Genomic DNA, 24,094 nt, shown 5'->3' with positions numbered 1-24,094 from the left:
AGTCCTGTTTTTTTGCTTTGCGTCCCATGTAAAAATAAGAATTTAAGCAAATGTCCCAGTGGCAACAAAACCCTTCTATTTGATATATATATATATATATATATATATATATATATATATATATAAAGGAGAGTTTGGATCCAAGAGACTGTGTTTGTGGAGGGATGGAGAGTTAAGACAGGTGGGGGAGTCACGTGATCATCTCCCCTCCCATTCACCTCATTTCATTCACTTCATTTCACTCCGAGCTGAGCTCCACAGCTGACGTGGTCTTGCCGTTCTTTTTCCATAGTGTTTAGTCCTTTCTCCTTTACTGTTTAGTAGACGTGCTGCTTATTGAATAGTATTTTTTCCTTTAGTGTTTCTACTTAGTGTTTCTTAGTGTTTAGTAGACGCGGTGTGCCGGTGTTCCCGGCGGTGTTGCGGTTTAGTGTTACTTTCTACTTCGTTTTTGTACTTTAGTGTTTAATAATAAATAATAATAATTCATTACATTTATATAGCGCTTTTCTCAGAACTCAAAGCGCTAAAATAGTGAGTGATACTTAGCTGATAGCAGTGTAGAAGCAGCACAGCACAATGGAGCCGGTAGGACAGGCGATAGCAAGCAGCAGAAAGCACAGCAGGAGGAGGAAGCAGGATTTGGATGTTCCAATACACAGCCATAAACAGTAACGCTTGGTAATTTCAGGCGTGATCGCCCCGGAGCCATAAGCCAGGTTAGTATGAACATCAGATCAGTTCCCGGTCGTAGAGTACTGTAAGATGAAATGGGAGCAGATCAGCATAGTGAATATAATCACGGACACAGATCATCTTGAGGTGCTAGATCGCCAGGTACAAAGAAATGTTAGTAGGTCTCGACCCGTGATGTTGACCCCGTTGTCTCCACACATACCTCAGTGCAAGACACATGACAGTCCGCATGGAGTTTGCTAAAAGACACCTGAAGGACTCTGAGATGGTGAGAAATAAGATTCTCTGGTCTGATGAGACCAAGATAGAACTTTTTGGCCTTAATTCTAAGCGGTATGTGTGGAGACAACCAGGCACTGCTCATCACTTGTCCAATACAGTGCCCACAGTGAAGCATGGCGGTGGCAGCATCATGCTGTGGGGGTGTTTTTCAGCTACAGGGACAGGACGACTGTTTGCAATCGAGGGAAAGATGAATGCGGCCAAGTACAGGGATATCCTGGACAAAAACCTTCTCCAGAGTGCTAAGGACCTCAGACTGGGCCGAAGGTTTACCTTACAACAAGACAATGACCCTAAGCACACAGCTAAAATAACGAAGGAGTGGCTTCACAACAACTCTGTGACTGTTCTTGAATGGCCCAGCCAGAGCCCTGACTTAAACCCAATTGAGCATCTCTGGAGAGACCTAAAAATGGCTCTCCACCAACGTTTACCATCCAACCTGACAGAACTGGAGAGGATCTGCAAGGAGGAATGGCAGAGGATCCCCAAATCCAGGTGTGAAAAACTTGTTGCATCTTTCCCAAGAAGACTCATGTCTGTATTAGCTCAAAAGGGTGCTTCTACTAAATACTGAGCAAAGGGTCTGAATACTTAGGACCATGTGATATTTCAGTTTTTCTTTTTTAATAAATCTGCAACAATTTCAAAAATTCTTTGTTTTGTCAGTCAATATGGGGTGCTGTGTGTACATTAATGAGGAAAAAAATTAATTTAAATGATTTTAGCAAATGGGTGCAATATGACAAAGAGTGAAAAATTGAAGGGGGTCTGAATACTTTCCGTACCCACTGTATATACAGGGTAGGATTCAAAAGTAATGAGCCTCATTTTGTTCTGACGCGAACGTACCTCGCCGCGCGCCCCACTTGCCAGCGATGGCGACGGTGGGTGTTGGCTTCACAACGCAACGGAGCTCCTACCGCTCTGAGCTTTCGGAGCGGTAGAATCGGCTTTGACGGGAACCCCTGTGCGGTAGTGCGTTACACAGCGGAATGGAAAGTTCGTTAGATCAACGGTACACGTTGAAGACGAAGACCATGCTCATTGCCTTCTTCGGAGTGAAGGGGATCATCCACTACGAGTTTGTCCCGCAAGGACAGACCGTGAATGCTGCTTACTACTTGGAAGTCCTGAAAAGGCTGAAAAGAAGCGTTGCGCGCAAGCCAAGGGACATCAAGGACAGCTGGAAGCTTCACCACGATAACGCGCCCAGCCACACCGCCTTCATCGTGAGCGCCTACCTGGCCCGGGTGAACGTTCCGGTGGTCCCCCAGCCTCCCTACAGTCTGGACGTGTCGCCTTCTGACTTCTTCTTGTTTCCGCGCTTAAAATCAGCGCTGAAAGGAAAACACTTCGACTCGATCGAGGACATCCAAGCAAATGTCAAGGCAGCCCTTGCAGCCATCCCGGAACAGGCCTACGTGGACGCCTTCGAGTCATGGAAAAGCCGCCTACAAAAGTGTATTGATGCAGGAGGTGCCTATTTTGAAGACTATTAATTAGTTGTACCGATTTGTTCAATAAATTTGTCTTTTTGAACAAAGGCTCATTACTTTTGAATCCTACCCTGTATATATATATATGTGTGTGTGTGTGTGTGTGTGTGTGTGTGTGTATATATATATATATACACACACAGTCACTCATAAAAGGGGAGATGACTCGGTGCAGGAAATGGGTATTGGAAATACCTTGGAAAACATGCAATCAACGAGGTGATTAAACTGATCTCAAGAGACGTCTTCTAGGTTGGGAAAAAAGCGCTTGGCTGCCAAAACCATATACATACATATATATACATACAGTGTGTGTATATATATATATATATATATATATATATATATATATACAGTGGGTACGGAAAGTATTCAGACCCCCTTCAATTTTTCACTCTTTGTCATATTGCAGCCATTTGCTAAAATCATTTAAATTAATTTTTTTCCCTCATTAATGTACACACAGCACCCCATATTGACAGACAAAAAAAAGAATTTTTGAAATTGTTGCAGATTTATTAAAAAAGAAAAACTGAAATATCACATGGTCCTAAGTATTCAGACCCTTTGCTCAGTATTTAGTAGAAGCACCCTTTTGAGCTAATACAGCCATGAGTCTTCTTGGGAAAGATGCAACAAGTTTTTCACACCTGGATTTGGGGATCCTCTGCCATTCCTCCTTGCAGATCCTCTCCAGTTCTGTCAGGTTGGATGGTAAACATTGGTGGACAGCCATTTTTAGGTCTCTCCAGAGATGCTCGATTGGGTTTAAGTCAGGGCTCTGGCTGGGCCATTCAAGAACAGTCACAGAGTTGTTGTGAAGCCACTCCTTCGTTATTTTAGCTGTGTGCTTAGGGTCATTGTCTTGTTGGAAGGTAAACCTTCGGCCCAGTCTGAGGTCCTTAGCACTCTGGAGAAGGTTTTTATCCAGGATATCCCTGTACTTGGCCGCATTCATCTTTCCCTCGATTGCAACCAGTCGTCCTGTCCCTGCAGCTGAAAAACACCCCCACAGCATGATGCTGCCACCGCCATGCTTCACTGTATTGGACAAGTGATGAGCAGTGCCTGGTTGTCTCCACACATACCGCTTAGAATTAAGGCCAAAAAGTTCTATCTTGGTCTCATCAGACCAGAGAATCTTATTTCTCACCATCTCAGAGTCCTTCAGGTGTCTTTTAGCAAACTCCATGCGGGAGTTGGCCTTAATTCTAAGTGGTATGTTTGGAGACAACCAGGCACGGCTCATCACTTGTACAATACAGTCCCCACAGTGAAGCATGGCGGTGGAAGCATCATGCTGTGGGGGTGTTTTTCAGCTGCAGGGACAGGACGACTGTTTGCAATCGAGGGAAAGATGAATGCGGCCAAGTACAGGGATATCCTGGAAAAAAACCTTTTCCAGAGTGCTAAGGACCTCAGACTGGGCCGAAGGTTTACCTTCCAACAAGACAATGACCCTAAGCACACAGCTAAAATAACAAAGGAGTGGCTTCACAACAACTCTGTGACTGTTCTTGAATGGCCCAGCCACAGCCCTGACTTAAACCCAATTGAGCATCTCTGGAGAGACCTAAAAATGGCTGTCCACCAACGTTTACCATCCAACCTGACAGAACTGGAGAGGATCTGCAAGGAGGAATGGCAGAGGATCCCCAAATCCAGGTGTGAAAAACTTGTTGCATCTTTCCCAAGAAGACTCATGTCTGTATTAGCTCAAAAGGGTGCTTCTACTAAATACTGAGCAAAGGGTCTGAATACTTAGGACCATGTGATATTTCAGTTTTTCTTTTTTAATCTGCAACAATTTCAAAAATTCTTTTTTTTTTTGTCTGTCAATATGGGGTGCTGTGTGTACATTAATGAGGGAAAAAAATTAATTTAAATGATTTTAGCAAATGGCTGCAATATGACAAAGAGTGAAAAATTGAAGGGGGTCTGAATACTTTCCGTACCCACTGTGTGTGTGTATATATATATATATATATATATATATATATATATATACATATATACACACACACACACACACATATATATATGTCTATACTAATAGAGGGCAAAGCACTCACTGACTCACTCATCACTAACTCTCCAACTTCCCGTGTAGGTAGAAGGCTGGAATTTGGCAGGCTCATTCCTTACAGCTTACTTACCAAAGTAAAGCAGGTTTCATTTTGAAATTCTACACGTAACGGTCGGCAACGTCCGCCATGTTAAACTTTCTTATTTATGGCCCCATCTTCACAAAATTTGGTAGGCGGCTTCACTGCGCTAACCGAAACCGATGTACGTACTTATTTCGGTGGTATGACACCACTGTCGGCCGCCATATTGATCTTTCCAACAGTCTTTGTTACTTAATGGGCCTATCTTCAAGAAATTTGGTACGTGGGTTCCCAACGCTAACTGAATCCTACTTACATACATTTATACGTCCATAGCCTGCAGCTCGGTCCACACTCTGAATCCTCCAGGCACTTCTGAGCATAATCTAATTTTGAAGGTTGGGGCACCAATAATGTTACTGAGAAACTTACAGCCACCGAAACTTTGTAATGGCACGAGACTTCAGGTCACATGCCTGCAAAAGAACCTAATTGAGGCAACTATTTTTACTGGCGGTGGCTCAGGGGAGAGAGTTTTTATTCCTCGCATCCCCGTTATACCCTCTGATTTCCCATTTCAATTCAAACGCCTCCAATTTCCAGTAAGGCTCTGCTTCACAATGACAATAAGTCTCAGGGACAGACCCTACAAAGGGTTGGCATTGATTTGAAGCAAGATTGCTTTTCACATGGCCAACTATACGTTGCATGCTCAAGAGTAAGCTCAGCGCACAGCTTGGTCATATTACAACTGGAGGGGCAAACTAACAACGTGGTATACAAAGAGATCTTTAACAAATAATTATTGGTACATTTTCCCTCAGTTTATTATATAAAATTTTGAAGCAGTACTTCGCCGCTGCGAAGCGCAGGTATTTTGCTAGTATATATATATATATATATATATATATATATATATATATATATATATATATATAATATACACACATACACACACAGTGCATCTGGAAAGTATTCACAGCGCATCACTTTTTCCACATTTTGTTATGTTACAGCCTTATTCCAAAATGGATTAAATTCATTTTTTGCCTCAGAATTCTACACACAACACCCCATAATGACAACGTGAAAAAAGTTTACTTGAGGTTTTTTGCAAATTTATTAAAAATAAAAAAATTGAGAAAGCACATGTACATAAGCATTCACAGCCTTTGCCGTGAAGCTCGAAATTGAGCTCAGGTGCATCCTGTTTCCCCTGATCATCCTTGAGATGTTTCTGCAGCTTAATTGGAGTCCACCTGTGGTAAATTCAGTTGACTGGACATGATTTGGAAAGGCACACACCTGTCTATATAAGGTCCCACAGTTCATGTCAGAGCACAAACCAAGCATGAAGTCAAAGGAATTGTCTGTAGACCTCCGAGACAGGATTGTCTCGAGGCACAAATCTGGGGAAGGTTACAGAAAAATTTCTGCTGCTTTGAAGGTCCCAATGAGCACAGTGGCCTCCATCATCCGTAAGTGGAAGAAGTTCGAAACCACCAGGTCAACAATCGGCCATCTAAACTGAGCGATCGGGGGAGAAGGGCCTTAGTCAGGGAGGTGACCAAGAACCCGATGGTCACTCTGTCAGAGCTCCAGAGGTCCTCTGTGGAGAGAGGAGAACCTTCCAGAAGGACAACCATCTCTGCAGCAATCCACCAATCAGGCTTATATGTGTAGAGTGGCCAGATGGAAGCCACTCCTTAGTAAAAGGCACATGGCAGCCCGCCTGGAGTTTGCCAAAAGGCACCTGAAGGACTCTCAGACCATGAGAGAGAAGATTCTCTGGTTTGATGAAACAAAGATTGAACTCTTTGGTGTGAATGCCAGGCGTCACGTTCGGAAGAAATCAGGCACCGCTCATCACCAGGCCAATACCATCCCTACAGTGAAGCATGGTGGTGGCAGCATCATGCTGTGGGGATGTTTTTCAGTGGCAGGGACTGGGAGACTAGTCAGGATAAAGGGAAAGATGACTGCAGCAATGTACAGAGACATCCTGGATGAAAACCTGCTCCAGACCGCTCTTGACCTCAGACTCGGGTGACTGTTCATCTTTCAGCAGGACAACGACCCTAAGCACACAGCCAAGATATCAAAGGAGTGGCTTCAGGACAACTCTGTGAATGTGCTTGAGTGGCCCAGCCAGAGCCCGGACTTGAATCCGATTGAACATCTCTGGAGAGATCTTAAAATGGCTGTGCACCAACGCTTCTCATCCAACCTGATGGAGCTTGAGAGGTGCTGCAAAGAGGAATGGGCGAAACTGGCCAAGGATAGGTGTGCCAAGCTTGTGGCATCATATTCAGCAAGACTTGAGGCTATAATTGCTGCCAAAGGTGCATCGACAAAGTATTGAGCAAAGGCTGTGAAACCAGTTAAACAAATGAGACAAAAATATTATACTTGGTCATTTATTTATTGAGGAAAATGATCGAATATTACATATTTGTTTAACTGGTTTCTCTTTATCTACTTTTAGGACTTGAGTGAACATCTGATGATGTTTTAGGTCATGTTTATGCAGAAATATAGAAAATTCTAAAGGGTTCACAAACTTTCAAGCGCAACTGTATATGTATGTGTATAAAATATATATTGTGGCATACAGCTTGGTCCCTTGCCTGGCCGGAAAGCCTCGATGATGGAAGGACCAGGGGAGAGGACATATCCACAACAATACCTTTCCCGGGACACGTCAGTACAGCCTCCCTGGATTGCATCGGAGACACTGGCTTGGAGCTGGTAGGCACAACTCTTTTGGGGCACATGGTCACCGCCAGGGGGCGCCTGGACAGTTCCAGAGCCATGGACTTGGAGCACTTCCCCCATACCTGGAAGTGCTGCCAGAAGAGGATCCTGGAACATGTGGAGCACTTCTGCCACACTCTGGAGTGTTGCTGGAAGATGATCAGAGTGCACCTAGAGCACTTCCGGGTGCACTATAAAAGAGGCCGCCTCATTCCATTCCGGGAGCTGGAGTCGGGATGTGGTGGACAGAGCTTGCGTGGGGGAGTGTAGGCGGTAAGGAAAACAGAGAGAGAAAGAGAAGAAGAAAAATAAACTGAGCTGTAGTGGTAATTGTTGGTGATTTGTGCACTGTGTGCTGAAAAGAAGAAATTAAAAGGGTGTCTTTTGCATTTTACCTCAGTGCCTGTGTGTAGAGGGCTGATCAGTCACAATATATACAGTAATATGAAAATGTTTGGGGACCCCTCTTAATTCTTTGGATTTTTGTTTATCATTGGCTGAGCTTTCAAAGTAGCAACTTCCTTTTAATATATGACATGCCTTATGGAAACAGTAGTATTTCAGCAGTGACATTAAGTTTATAGGATTAACAGAAAATATGCAATATGCATCATAACAAAATTAGACCAGTGCATAGATTTGGGCACCCCAACAGAGATACATCAATACTTAGTTGAGCCTCCTTTTGCAAATGTAACAGCCTCTAGACACCTCCTATAGCCGTTGATGAGTCTGGATTCTGGATGGAGGTATTTTTGACCATTCTGCCATACAAAATCTCTCCAGTTCAGTTAAATTTGTTGACTGCCGAGCATGGACAGCCTGCTTCAAATCATCCCATAGATTTTCAATGATATTCAAGCCAGGGGACAGTGATGGCCATTCCAGAACATTGTACTTCTCCTCTGCATGAATGCCTTTGTAGATTTCGAACTGTGTTTTGGGTCATTGTCTTGTTGGAATATCCAACCCCTGCGTAACTTCAACTTTGTGACTGATGCTTGAACATTATCCTATTGGGTTGAATTCATCTGACCCTCGACTTTAACAGTGTGTCCATAATGTTTGTGTGTGTGTGTGTGTGTGTGTGTGTGTGTGTATATATATACAGTGGTGTGAAAAACTATTTGCCCCCTTCCTGATTTCTTATTCTTTTGCATGTTTGTCACACAAAATGTTTCTGATCATCAAACACATTTAACCATTAGTCAAATATAACACAAGTAAACACAAAATGCACTTTGTAAATGGTGGTTTTTATTATTTAGGGAGAAAAAAAAATCCAAACCTACATGGCCCTGTGTGAAAAAGTAATTGCCCCCTGAACCTAATAACTGGTTGGGCCACCCTTAGCAGCAATAACTGCAATCAAGCGTTTGCGATAACTTGCAATGAGTCTTTTACAGCGCTCTGGAGGAATTTTGGCCCACTCATCTTTGCAAAATTGTTGTAATTCAGCTTTATTTGAGGGTTTTCTAGCATGAACCGCCTTTTTAAGGTCATGCCATAGCATCGCAATTGGATTCAGGTCAGGACTTTGACTAGGCCACTCCAAAGTCTTCAGTTTGTTTTTCTTCAGCCATTCAGAGGTGGATTTGCTGGTGTGTTTTGGGTCATTGTCCTGTTGCAGCACCCAAGATCGCTTCAGCTTGAGTTGACGAACAGATGGCCGGACATTCTCCTTCAGGATTTTTTGGTAGACAGTAGAATTCATGGTTCCATCTATCACAGCAAGCCTTCCAGGTCCTGAAGCAGCAAAACAACCCCAGACCATCACACTACCACCACCATATTTTACTGTTGGTATGATGTTCTTTTTCTGAAATGCTGTGTTCCTTTTACGCCAGATGTAACGGGACATTTGCCTTCCAAAAAGTTCAACTTTTGTCTCATCAGTCCACAAGGTATTTTCCCAAAAGTCTTGGCAATCATTGAGATGTTTCTTAGCAAAATTGAGACGAGCCCTAATGTTCTTTTTGCTTAACAGTGGTTTGCGTCTTGGAAATCTGCCATGCAGGCCGTATTTGCCCAGTCTCTTTCTTATGGTGGAGTCGTGAACACTGACCTTAATTGAGGCAAGTGAGGCCTGCAGTTCTTTAGACGTTGTCCTGGGGTCTTTTGTGACCTCTCGGATGAGTCGTCTCTGCGCTCTTGGGGTAATTTTGGTCGGCCGGCCACTCCTGGGAAGGTTCACCACTGTTCCATGTTTTTGCCATTTGTGGATAATGGCTCTCATTGTGGTTCGCTGGAGTCCCAAAGCTTTAGAAATGGCTTTATAACCTTTACCAGACTGATAGATCTCAATTACTTCTGTTCTCATTTGTTCCTGAATTTCTTTGGATCTTGGCATGATGTCTAGCTTTTGAGGTGCTTTTGGTCTACTTCTCTGTGTCAGGCAGCTCCTATTTAAGTGATTTCTTGATTGAAACAGGTGTGGCAGTAATCAGGCCTGGGGGTGGCTACGGAAATTGAACTCAGGTGTGATACACCACAGTTAGGTTATTTTTTAACAAGGGGGCAATTACTTTTTCACACAGGGCCATGTAGGTTTGGATTTTTTTTCTCCCTAAATAATAAACACCATCATTTAAAAACTGCATTTTGTGTTTACTTGTGTTATATTTGACTAATGGTTAAATGTGTTTGATGATCAGAAACATTTTGTGTGACAAACATGCAAAAGAATAAGAAATCAGGAAGGGGGCAAATAGTTTTTCACACCACTGTATATATATATATATATATATATATATATATATATATATATATATATATATATATATATATAATATCTATAATATGTGTGTGTGTATTTGTATATTTGTGTTTAGTAAGCAATCATTTTTCATTTGACATTTTAATGTAAGGATGCAGACCATAAATAAACATGCCCATGACTTAGTACAAACATGCATTAATAAATAAAAAATGTGTATTACATAACATTAAACCACATTCTCTGTATCCTAAACATGACAACCATAGAAACCATGTATAATTGATAAGTCTTGATAGAAAACAGAATCACAACAACATGGGCCCGAAATCAGTTATTCCATTTTATTTATGTATTCATTTTTTTTTAACAGATTTAAAAAAAAAGAGCCACCAGAGGGCGCAACTCTTTCATTTTGTGTCACAGAGCTGGAATGGCTTTGGCACATTATTCAGTCTGAGTAATTAGCTGTAGATTTATTTTCAGAGTTTATCAGGTATATAGATTTCCCAAAATCGTTCTCAACCGCAATAAAATGTATTCCTGAAAAGTCTTTCACCCTTTTAAATGCATTTTGCTTAAAATAATATTTATATTTAAATAATTTACTAAAACCATCACGACCCATTTATTATTGTCATTTTTTGTGCTTAGTATGCTTAAAGTTGCCACAAAGTACATTTTGACAGCTGCTTAATTTAAAAAAAAACCAAAAAAAAAAACAACTGGACATGTTTTAAAACGATGGTATAATTTTGCCAAGATGTGTTTAATTCTACCTTAAAAAATTCGTGAAATAGTTTTTTTGATTGCTTTAGTCATTCAAAACAAAGTGCAAATAATTTATTTGCCATAGTCAGATGCTTTGTTAATACAGGTTGAGTATTCCTAATCTGAAATTTCAAAATCTAAAATCTTATACTGAGTGAATTTGGGAGTGGTCTGGTCCCTCATGAAGTGCTGAGCACCACAAAGCTACAACACACGATCAATGACCCAGAGTGCGGGGTATCTGCCCCCATTGTAGTGCCACAAAGCTAAGATACATGATCTCCGACCGGGACTGGGTCTCCCTGTGAAGCAGCAAGTGCCACAAAATACATTACTTGATTGACTATCAGAGAATGTGGAGGTTATCCGTGATGCACAGCAATGTGGAACAGATGCTTTGCAGTAGTTTTAATATGCTGCTTTGGGGTGGGAGGGGGGATGTAGAGAAGGAAACAAGGAAATATGTGCTTGGTTTAAAGTATTGATTTTCAGATTAATTATTATTTCAAATAGTTTAAGAATCGATACTGAATTGTTTAAATAAAGTTTAAATGCTGAAAGATTAGAGCACTAGCAAATAGTGGCTGCCCTGCCAAAACCTCTCAAGGATAAAGGCATAAGCTTGAGCAAAAGATACTGAGCAAAAATGGGATTAGTGACAGAGTAGCAAAGCAATAAATATTTTTTCCAAGCAGATTTATTAAAAAAATCTAACCAGGATAAAGGATTTTTGGATTTTCTACAGACAGATAAATCAAAAGTCCAACTTGGGTTATGTGTGTAATGAAGCTAACACCACATTCCACAATAGGAACATAGTGATGAAAATGTTATTTAATTGAGGATGCTTTAACACATCAGCACCTTGACAACTTCCTATATTTGTAGAAACAATGAATTCTGCTTTGTAAGAGGTGATTCTGCAGAGTTAAAGTTCATCTGACTTAAAGCTATAATTGACCCCTTGCTGCAAGGCAGTGACATGAATCACACAAGCAGTTCTATAGCAGATTGGAAAAAAAGAAATAGACTTTTTGAATAGCCTAGCATGTGGCAGGTGTATATGGAAAAAAGGAGTTCATGTTTGAAAAGTCCTTATCATTGGGATGAAGCAGTTCTGCAAGGCAGAATAGCTCAGAATTATGATTAATAATTATGGGTGTTGGGTTGCAGCAATTGAGGTAAATTTTTAATAAACAGTTACTGAGAACAGAGGGGTCAGGTTTTCTCACAGATAATTTGTATTGCATAAATTGGTTAGAAAAATGTTTTGCTAAGGTTCCCATTTATCTGAAGTTTGATTCTGTTTGAAGATCTGATAGCATTCTCTTTAGAAAGTATACCATAATAAAGAAAATCAAATAGGGCAATCTGTTTCCACAGCATTCACTGCATTTACATTGTAGGACAAGCAAGGTAAGCCATTCTCTCACATTTTGAAGTTGTAAGTGCATCTTTTTATTTTAACCTGTTAACAAGATGTCCTCCTAGTCTGTTCCAAGAAACTTTTACATAACTTATTATTATGGAAGCTTATTCCTGGCCTTTAAAAAAAATATTGTGTTATTTTGCAAAGTATTGCATTATTTCACAGTAATTATTGTGTTACTATGCAAAAGATATTGCCTGGTATGGTGAGCACCATCGTGCATGAACTGAATAAAAGTTATAAGCATACATTTAGTCCTGCATAGGCTGAGGGGTAAATTTAGTCAGCCCATTTTGAGCCCATAATTATCGTAGGACCTCTGGATGCAAGGCGAGAAGCAGCCTTCTGCTACCAGTAACATCGGGCATGTGCGTGTAGAGAGAGGTTAAGAAACCTTCTATGTGCATACTTAACCTTTCTCTCCACACGTGTGTCCAATGTTACCAGCAGCAGGGAAGATCTTTTAATACTGCAAATGTGTCCGGAATACTTCTAAATTAACAAAAAATCCAAAAAAAAAACCGTCCCCAGGCTTTCAAGGTATGAACATTAGCCACTGTTTCAAACTATCTATTGTAAGTAACTGGATTAAAACTAAATAAATACTTTATTTCAGGGATGCTCCAATGAGGTTTTTTAAGGCTGATACCGATTACCAAGTTCATGTTACTGGAAAGACTGACTCCGATACAGATTTTTTTTTTCTTTATCCCTTTAAAAAACTTTTTAACACTAAATTCCTGCATAATTGGACACATAGAAGCATTTTAAAGTGTTATACTAATCTTTAGACCACAGGTGTTAACTGTTCATGTTTTTATTACCAAAATGAAATTCTGTAGGTTTATTGTTCAGTGACCATAGAGATACCAATATAAATAAAATGTTCTTTAAAATACATACTTTAACTACCGTAATATAATGCAAAAATATTTATCCATAACGCATATAGCATACAAGAAAATAAAATGCTTCTCATAATTACAACCTGTCCTATTGCTTAATTTACTCTTTTAAGTGTACCTGACAGAAAAGCTTGCACCATTTCTATCTATCTATCTATCTGCTCAATACTGATTACTTGCAACACCAAATTGGTTGGATTAGCACATTAAGCCTTGAACTTCATAGACAGGTGTGTCCAATCATGAGAAAAGGTATTTAAGGTGGTCAATTGCAAGTTGTGCTTCCCTTTCACTCTCCTCTGAAGAGTGACAGCATGGGATCCTCAAAGCAACTCTCAAAAGATCTGAAAACAAAGATTGTTCAGTATCATAGTTTAGGGGAAGGCTACAAAAAGCTATCTGAGGTTTAAACTGTTAGTTTCAACTGTATGGAATATAATCAAGAACTGGAAGGCCATAGGCACAGTTGCTGTTAAACCCAGGTCTGGCAGGCCAAGAAAAATACAGGAGCGGCATATGCACAGGATTGTGAGAATGGTTACAGACAACCCATAGATCACCTCCAAAGACCTGCATGAACATCTTGCTGCAGATGGTGTATCTCTACATCGTTCTACAATTCAGCGCAATTTCCACTCAGAGCATCTGTATGGCAGGGTGATGAGAAAGAAGCCCTTTCTGCACTCACGCCACAAACAGAGCTGCCACATTCATTTTAAAACAAAATGCTTTGGACTGGTGAGACAAAAATTTAGTTATTTGGTCATAACAAAAAGCACTTTGCATGGCGGAAGAAGAACACCGCATTCCAAGAAAAACACCTGCAACCTACTGTCAAATTTGGAGGAGCTTCCATCATGATGTGGGACTGTGTCTAGTTCAGGGACTGGGCCCTTGTTAAAGTCGAGGGTTGGATGAATTCCACCCAATATATATATATAGATAGATAGATAGATACTTTATTAATCCCAAGGGGAAATTCACATACTCCAGCAGCAGCATACTGATAAGGAAACAATATTAAATTAAAGAGTGATAAAAAATGCAGGTAAAACAGATATAAGGTTAGAAAGGTAAAGTCGCACACGGAGCTGCTAGAAAGGCTGCCACTCGCGGCGGCGCCTGAGTCATATCAACAAATTCTTCAGGATAATGTTCAAGCATCAGTCACAAAGTTGAAGTTACGTAGGGGCTGGATATTCCAACAGGACAATGACCCAAAACGCAGTTCGAAAATCTACAAAGGCATTCATGCAGAGAGAGAAGTACAATGTTCTGGAAAGGCTGTCACAGTCCCCTGATCGATCGATCGACGATCTATCTATCTATCTATCTACAGTGCATCCAGAAAGTATTCACAGCGCATCACTTTTTCCACCTTATGTTATGTTACAGCCTTATTCCAAAATGGATTAAATTCATTTTTTCCTCAGAATTCTGCACACAACACCCCATAATGACAACGTGAAAAAAGTTTACTTGAGGTTTTTTGCAAATTTATTAAAAATTAAAAAACTGAGAAATCACATGTACATAAGTATTCACAGCCTTTGCTCAATACGTTGTCGATGCACCTTTGGCAGCAATTACAGCCTCAAGTCTTGTTGAATATGATGCCACAAGCTTGGCACACCTATCCTTGGCCAGTTTCGCCCATTCCTCTTTGCAGCACCTCTCAAGCTCCATCAGGTTGGATGGGAAGCGTCAGTGCACAGCCATTTTAAGATCTCTCCAGAGATGTTCAATCGGATTCAAGTCTGGGCTCTGGCTGGGCCACTCAAGGACATTCACAGAGTTGTCCTGAAGCCACTCCTTTGATATCTTGGCTGTGTGCTTAGGGTCATTGTCCTGCTGAAAGATGAACCGTCGCCCCAGTCTGAGGTCAAGAGTACTCTGGAGCAGGTTTTCATCCAGGATGTCTCTGTGCATTGCTGCAGTCATCTTTCCCTTTATCCTGACTAGTCTCCCAGTCCCTGCCGCTGAAAAACATCCCCACAGCATGATGCTGCCACCACCATGCTTCACTGTAGGGATGGTGCCAGGTTTCCTCCAAACGTGACACCTGGCATTCACACCAAAGAGTTCAATTTTTGTCTCATCAGACCAGAGAATTTTCTTTCTCATGGTCTGAGAGTCCTTCAGGTGCCTTTTGGCAAACTCCAGGTGGGCTGCCATGTGCCTTTTACTAAGGAGTGGCTTCTGTCTGGCCACTCTACCATACAGGCCTGATTGGTGGATTGCTGCAGAGATGGTTGTCCTTCTGGAAGGTTCTCCTCTCTCCACAGAGGACCTCTGGAGCTCTGACAGAGTGACCATCAGGTTCTTGGTCACCTCCCTGACTAAGGCCCTTCTCCCCCGATCGCTCAGTTTAGATGGCCGGCCAGCTCTAGGAAGAGTCCTGGTGGTTTCGAACTTCTTCCACTTGCGGATGATGGAGGCCACTGTACTCATTGGGACCTTCAAAGCAGCAGAAATTTTTCTGTAACCTTCCCCAGATTTGTGCCTCAAGACAATCCTGTCTCGGAGGTCTACAGACAATTCCTTTGACTTCATGCTTGGTTTGTGCTCTGACATGAACTGTCAACTGTGGGACCTTATATAGACAGGTGTGTGCCTTTCCAAATCATGTCCAGTCAACTGAATTTACCACATGTGGACTCCAATTAAGCTGCAGAAACATCTCAAGGATGATCAGGGGAAACAGGATGCACCTAAGCTCAATTTCGAGCTTCACGGCAAAGGCTGTGAATACTTATGTACATGTGCTTTCTCAATTTTTTTATTTTTAATAAATTTGCAAAAACCTCAAGTAAACTTTTTTCATGTTGTCATTATGGGGTGTTATGTGTAGAATTCTGAGGAAAAAAATGAATTTATTCCATTTTGGAATAAGGCTGTAACATAACAAAATGTGGAAAAAGTGATGCGCTGTGAATACTTTCCGTATGCTATCTATCTATCTTTCTGTCTGTCTGTATACACAATCAATTAATTGATATAGGCAATTAAACAGTACTTAAATGTAAATATGCATGCACTAGGTTTTAATTGTTTTCAATCATTAATTGCACTACAGCCTCTTTTTGCTGTTAAAATATACATTTATGTTTAAACAGGTATGTTTTTTTTCTCTTCAGTGGACCAGCTAGACATTCATATTTCTTAATGAGTATTTATACTGTAAATATGGATTACCATTTTTAATTATGGAGTACTTTACAAAACTTAAACCGCATGACACTCACAAACTAATACTTCCAATCCAGATCTGGGAAGACACAAAACTAAAATGCTTAACACATTTTCAAGTAAAAGACTTATTGTGCTGTTAAGTTAACAAGAGTATTGTTTACTAAGCAGAAATTTCAAATTCTTTTTAATTTTTTTCCAGTTGAAATTGTAAGCTGCTATACTTAATACAAGCTTCCTGTCCAATCTCAAACAGTATCCGTTTTAATTTATAGAACAAAGTAAAATGGTCTTAATTAATTAAAATAGCTTTTCTTGCTGTTTGTCTAATTGCACAGGATTACGTCAGCAATTCATTTGTCTTAGTTTAGTACTCCACTTTCTTTAACGTAAACCGTAATATTCCAGTGTTCTCTTACTCTCTGGTAAAGCATACTTTAAGCTGTTTACACTACAGGAAGTCCACTGCAAAAACAAAAAGCAAGCTGTCTCAACTACTGTAATACATCGAGTAAATGAATGCTGCAACTAAATTACCATAAAGCCTGAAAGGGTCTAAAAAGATAAATTTTTTTGTCATGTCATTTTCTAACCCGCTTAATCCAGACCAGGTCTTTTGGTTGGTGCTGAAGAGCCTATCCCAGCTAGCATAGGGTGCAAGGCAAGAACAAGCGCTGCGCAGAGCACCAGTGTAACGGTGATGGTCGGCTCCAGCTCCCTCTTCTACAGTTTATTGGGGAGTCTCTTGAACCTGACACCGTCAGTACCGTAACCAAAATGAGCTCGGCAGATGAGGACAGAACACATCAAGCAAGAGGATGGTGAAAAGTGCAAGACCTTGTATTAAAAAAAAAAAAAAAAAAAAAAAAACATCCAAATAGTGTCCCAAATCCAAATAGTGTCCCAAAGTGCAGTGCTCATAAAATTCAATAAATAAATAATCCATAAAATAGTGTTCATGTGGAGGTTAAAATGACCAAGTAAAGAAAAAAATCAGTTAAAAACAATGTTAAAACAATGCAGTGCAGGAAATTCATTTCAAAATCCACAAGTGCTGGTTCCTTCCCTTAAAACTGATGCCTCTCTAGCTTATCTTATTTATTTTATTTAGTGTTAAGATAAAATGTATATTTTTAGTGCTAGCATTTTGATTCATTTTTCATAATTGGTTGTGTTTTTTTTGTTTCCTGTGTAAAAGCCGAAGTAATTGGAATTAAAAATAGATTTATTGAGATTTGGTTAGTTTTATTATTTCGATTTTTATACCAGTAATAGAAATTTAAGATTGTATTTGTGATATGAGTCTAAAGCACATTATCATACAAAGAATGTAGCTCAAAGTGCTTTACAGGATGTCAAGAAATAGTTACAAGCAAAGAAAAAGCAAATTAAACAAGAATAATAATGAATAAATAGTATACACAAATCAGTAGTGCACACCTACATAAGGCACAGTATATATGTAATTAAGAGAAGTATAGTCCTTAAATATAGAATTCCTTTTTGTCTTTACATGTGATTATGTAGATAAGGTCAGGTGGCCAGGGTGGAAATTGGTCATTTCAAAATTTATTTATATAGGACAGTAGTGAAAATTATTTCTTAATAGTCTCAGTGGTTCAGAAACATCAAAAATGCTATGATAATACACAACACAGTAAAAAAAAAACACAGTACAACAGACATACTGTACCTACTGTGATCTACAGGGGGCAACACAGAACTCCAAACATGAATACACAGACAAGTCCCGGGTTTTATTTCAGACAAATACCTCCAAACAGCAATTATAAGTATTCTGTTCACTGCCCCACACTGATACTCCTCTGAAACGAGTGTTTCCTGTCTCCTTGCCTGGCTCTGACTTGCCTGGACAAGGCAATGCGGCCCTTTTTATTACAGACCCTGAAGTACTTCTGGTGTCCCAAAACTAGGGCTTAGGAGCACCTCCGGGTATGTTTGAAGTCCCACAAAGTAGGGCTCACTAGTCCCTTCATTGCCCCCTGGCGGCACCCACGGGATCCAACAGGGCTGACCCAAAGAACTTCAGTTCCCATGATGACCCTTGGGTAGCCCAGAAACATTGCCTCCTAGTGTATGAGGAGAGACAATGATCTGAATATATTATCTTCCCTTGTCCTTCTGTGATACTGGTATCCCAGCCAGGTAAGGATCCAAAATCAACTGTGCCTGGGATGCCGGTTCCAGGGTGTCATCCTTCACACTACCAAAACAATAGCAATAAATACATTAACAGTATAGAAAGAAGTCATGCAGGCAACACAAATTATTAAACACCAAAATGGTCATTAACATTGAAGCAGTAGTGCTGACGTGTATATTATCACATCTCCTTCTTAGCAGAGTTATTTTTAGATAATACTACTGATAATTGTTTTTGTTGTTTAGTGAACTAGCTGCTCTTGAAGTGAAAGTTAATGGGTGGACAATAAACATTAATTCTGTTTGACTGATGTATTATCTATTCAGTGATTGACTTTTCATTAACTGTATGGATACATTTTCAGTCCTAGATATTCTGATAACAATGTGATTTTTCTCTGTATTTCTTGATTTATTCTTTGGTTACTGTGCCTGAAAACACCTTTTTTAGTTGAATAGTTGTAAAAGAATTGACATTCATAAGAGCTTAATAGAACTGTTGTTCAGCACTCTGAAACAACATGTGTTATAACCAGTAAATGTATGGAACTTTTGTTTCTAATTGCATTGTGTATAAAATAAATGTAAATAAATATATATTGGTGTGTATGCAAATGCCATTAATTAAATCGAGCATGTAAATACATTTAAAATTTCCAAATGTAATATTTGTTGTGTAATGACATATTTAATTAAATTCAGTTTTATAGTTAATTTAATTAATGAACTTTCTGAATATAAAAATTGGTACTTTTTGTAGTTATGGCTGAATTTTAGTAGAAATAATAATGTTTAAAGTGATATTCTGAATTACCAATTAGTAGTTAAATTTGTAAATAAGCCATGTTGTGTGGTTTGTATAAAGGTTTCCATAGCAAGTTGCCAGGCCTTATTTTAATTTACCCTTTATGGTGTATTGTTCAGGTATACTATTTTAAGTGGTTAAGAGGTGCTCATTAGCCCATTTAACAATTAGCTAGATTTTCTCTACTCAGAAGAGGCGAGTATGTCATGTTTGTTTTCTCCACACTCTTAGGGTTATTTCTTTAAACAGTGCTGGCTCTTGACGTTTGCATCCTGCATACCATTCTTTGTATCCTTGTTTCCTCCTGGGGATAGTAGGTGGGGCCTGCTGGGATACAGGATCCTAATGGCAGATACATGTCACCATGATAATAGGACAAGTATCCCTTAGAGCTTCTGTGTACCTATTTTTTGAACATCTCAGAAATCAGATTAATGAGTTTTAAAAACGAATGTTTTTAACTTTTCCTTTTTTAATTTACTGAACGCATCTATAAATTGTTAAAATCTTTTTAAATTAAAGAGGCCCTTTTTGAGCAGGGTAAAAATGACAATGCATTTGGTAAATTTAATTTTCTATCTAAAATCTACAGCTATTAGTGAATTTCCCATTGGGATTAATAAAGTTATCTATCTATCTATCTATCTATCTATCTATCTATCTATCTATCTATCTATCTATCTATCTATCTATCTATCTATTATATACTGTATGTAGTATATTTTATTCATTTTAAGTTTTGCTTGTTTTTTTTCTACCTTTGCATTTTCAATAAGGAATTCAACTGGAGTTAAGACAGTATTTTCAGCTAATACTATAATATGTTTTCATCTGTATTTGACAAATATAACCCTTGTCTTTTATACTCATGTGTTAGCAATATGGGTTTGCAGACAAGATGTTTGCTGTATGTACCTGCTAGTGCATTAACATTTCTTCAGAACAAAAACAGATACATCTAAGTTGTGTTCAACTAGCCTATTTTGTCTTTCAGGCCTTATATAATTGTGAAGAATGGGAAAATTGCAGTGACAAACAAGCACATAGAACAGCTTGCTCAGGGATACAGGTAATATTAAAATATATTTCCTCCTTGGAAAAATAGACACATCAAATAATTACAGAGGTATTAGGTTCTGGTATGTGCTTTGGGGTATTTTTCACACCATCTTGAAAAATACAGGATCCCTTAAATATTTTATTCACTTGTCCATGGAAATGGACAGCAGAAGCCTACTTGTCCCATATTGGAATCTTCTGCCAGTTTTGTGTATCCAAAGTATATGTTTCAAGTGAACACTAATATTAGTTAAGATTTGTAAGCTATAAAAACATAATAAAAATGCCAGGTAGAGAAACAAAAACACACTAAAGACACACCTGTATGTGTAACGGTCACCTGTAACCGTGAATCTGATGCTGTTAAAAAATAAGTGATACTAATCTATTTACAAGCATTACCATTACTTCTGTTGGTAACAATAAGCCTCCACAGTGCTAGACAAATCTGTGACTAAAAGAAACATTACTGTCCTGTGATACCTGTAAAGTTTTGATTTGTTTTATTTTACATGACATTTGAGGATAACAAGAAAATTAGTTATTTCCAATCTTTGCAAAATTTTAAAACATTTAAAAAACATCTTTTTTTCTTTCAGAAATTTTGAAGATTTTCTTCATGAGAGCCTAGTGGAATATCTTGATGTCAATGAAGAAAATGACTGTAGCATTGCACTCTATGAACACTTGATAACTAAGTATGGCATTTACTATAGTGGAAAAAACTTCCAGATTTTTTACATTTCTATTTTTTTTTCCTATACTATAATTTTAAATTTAGCTATCTTAGAGGTAATTTTATTCTTTAACTCACAGCCTTTCTTCACTTGTGTGCTTTGTAATACAGACATCAAAGCACAGAGTTATAGAAAAAATCCCATTTGCTGGTCTACATACATTGTATTAAGAAGCTGTGTTATATGTTTATTTTTAACTGTTGAGATTATTTGGTTACAACACTTAACAGTATATTGGTGGCATAGACAGGATTATGTTTATACAGTAGATGAGGCTAGAAGAAAACAGTTGGGCTAATATGCTAATTGTTAGAGAAAAACATATAATTAATATGGGAAGACCATAATAATTGTTTATCATTTAAACTTCATGAGTTCTACTTTCTGGTTGGTTATTTTAAGCAAAATCTTTTGATTATCTCTAGTCTAGAGAGCAGTGTTTTTATCCCACTCTGTTGTACCACTTCTTCCCGCATTCTGAAGGGTTCATCCTGCTGACATGAGCCAAGAACTAACTCCAGTCATCACCAACATCACATCAAAACATCAAGCGTTAGTCTAAATTATTCACATTTATATTTACAGATATTTTTTTTTTGTCTTACATTTTATTCCACAGGTACTGACTCCTGCATGCACTACTAAAATTATATTTGGATCAGTGGAATGAAAATAAATCAAAGTTACTCTTTAAAATAATACATTTACACAGTTATTGTTTTTGAAGCAGCCACCAGATGGAGTGGTGGCTCTAAGGCTAGGGATCTGCACTGGCAATCGTAAGGTTGCTGGTTCAAATCTCGTAAATGCCAAAAGAGACTCTGCTCTGTTGGGCCCTTGAGCAAGGCCCTTAACCTGCAATTGCTGAGCGCTTTAAGTAGTGAGAAAAAGCGCTATATAAATGCAAAGAATTATTATTATTATTACCACAGTCATGCCACCCTCAAGAAGTAAGTTAAAGCAAAGTAATAAGTACTTAAGTTGTTAGTGGTGAAATCTTTTCATATCAGTATTATTTGTGAAGTGTCCACAACATTTTGTAATTTGATTTTATTTAAACCACTAATTCTGTTAAGAGCAACTAAGACTGCTTGTGCTGCAAGAAATGTAACAGATTATTTTTAATATAAAAAGTTATGCTAAATTCAATTACGTATTCCATTTGTAAGTCAATGATTTTTAGATTTTGAAAAAATACTTTTATTAGGAATTCAGAAGTTTCCTTTTTGCTGTCTTCCTGGCAAAGTTATCAGTTTAGCTCAGTGCTTTTACCAATTGAAGCCTAACTTAAAACCTCAGGTTTAGAAACAATAGTCAAAGTCAACAAAAAAGTATTAACAAAATAAAGTATTAAAACTAACCTTTGTTTACACTACTGTTTTAATTTGTATTTTTCTCATGAAGTTTTCCACTATTTGTTTTTAATATTATTTGCTCTGAATGCATAATCCAATGTGTAAAGTTGAATGTGTGTTTGTTCTGTATGCAAATACACACCGTAAAACTTTTCTCTGCCAAATTTTACATAGATTGCCCTTTAATAATGTGGAAGACCATAGGCTATGATTCATTCTGGAATTTTTTCCCTTGAGTAAGTGACCACAGCTGAGCTTTTTTCAATCCTGGGCAGCACAGTGTACCCTTTATTGTTTATAATAATTAAGAACTTTTTTTTAAGTTATTTGTATTAAATTATTTAATTGTTGTTAATGATATGTTTTATTATTTACTTCCACTTAAACAATATTCTGTATTATAATCTTCAAGTGTATAAGTATATTGTTAAATTTAAATACTTAGTATTTTAAAATATTTCACAAGAAATCTTGTAAGACGTAGTTTTTTTGATTTGTTAACCATGTTGAATTAAAAGTATAAATATTATATTTCTACTTTCACATATGGTTGTTTCAGTTTTAGAATGAATCCTTACATTTTCTTGTTTAGCAGAAAGTTACATTTTCAAGTATATTGTTTTAAATTCACATTTCCCTCCTATTTTATTCACAGAGAAACTACACACCTGGAAATTGAGCCTTTCACACTGCTTGGTGTTTGTGCTGGACTCATTCCCTATCCGCACCATAACCAGTCCCCAAGAAATACGTACCAGTGTGCTATGGGGAAACAGGCAATGGGTAAGAATCACTTAAACAGCATTATTTCATTCCATGAGGAACACAAGCATTTTATGTTTATTAAAAAATAGTTTTAACTTTTGTTGCCTTTTTATAATTTGCATAAATACAGTAATCCCTCCTCCATCACGGGGGTTGCGTTCCAGAGCCACCCGCGAAATCAGAAAATCCGCGAAGTAGAAACCATATGTTTATATGGTTATTTTTGTATTGTCATGCTTGGGTCACAGATTTGCGCAGAAACACAGGAGGTTGTAGAGAGACAGGAACGTTATTCAAACATTGCAAACAAACATTTGTCTCTTTTTCAAAAGTTTAAACTGTGCTCCATGACAAGACAGAGATGACAGTTCAGTCTCACAATTAAAAGAATGCAAACATATCTTCCTCTTCAAAGGAGCAAATAAATCAATAGGGCTGTTTGCTTTTAAGTATGTGAAGCACCGCTTCACAAAGCTGTTGAAGGCGGCAGCTCACACCCCCTCCGTCAGGAGCAGAGAGAGAGAGAGACAGATAAAAATCAATACGTGCCCTTTGAGCTTTTAAGTATGCGAAGCACCATGCAGCATACTTAAAAGCTGCACACAGAAGGTAGCAACGTGAAGATAATCTTTCAGCATTTTTAGACGAGCGTCCGTATCGTCTAGGTGTGCGAACAGCCCCCCTGCTCACACCCCCTACGTCAGGATCACAGATAGTCAGCGCAAGAGAGAGAGAGAAAGAAAAGTAAGTTGGGTAGCTTCTCAGCCATCTGCCAATAGCGTCCCTTGTATGAAATCAACTGGGCAAACCAACTGAGGAAGCATGTACCAGAAATTAAAAGACCCATTGTCCTCAAAAACC

At 38.7% G+C, this 24,094-nt stretch overlaps 2 protein-coding genes across 3 annotated transcripts in view; one reads left to right on the top strand and one right to left on the bottom strand.

The window, feature by feature from the left end:
* The window catches only part of LOC114662582 (NADH-cytochrome b5 reductase 3-like), a 1,047,486-nt gene that overhangs the window by 199,734 nt on the left and 823,658 nt on the right, over positions 1–24,094 (bottom strand). The gene's annotated exons all lie outside the window — the stretch shown is intronic.
* Positions 1–24,094, top strand: part of polr3b (polymerase (RNA) III (DNA directed) polypeptide B) — a 201,292-nt gene that overhangs the window by 106,204 nt on the left and 70,994 nt on the right. The window contains 3 exon segments of the mRNA XM_028816094.2: positions 20,312–20,386; positions 20,976–21,074; positions 23,124–23,251. Of these exon segments, the coding sequence (XP_028671927.2) occupies positions 20,312–20,386; positions 20,976–21,074; positions 23,124–23,251 (302 nt within the window).

Source organism: Erpetoichthys calabaricus, chromosome 1, assembly GCF_900747795.2.
Source record: "Erpetoichthys calabaricus chromosome 1, fErpCal1.3, whole genome shotgun sequence".
Classification (NCBI taxonomy): domain Eukaryota; kingdom Metazoa; phylum Chordata; class Cladistia; order Polypteriformes; family Polypteridae; genus Erpetoichthys; species Erpetoichthys calabaricus.
Note: the sequence above shows the minus strand (reverse complement) of the source record. Positions and strands in the feature narration are given on the sequence as shown.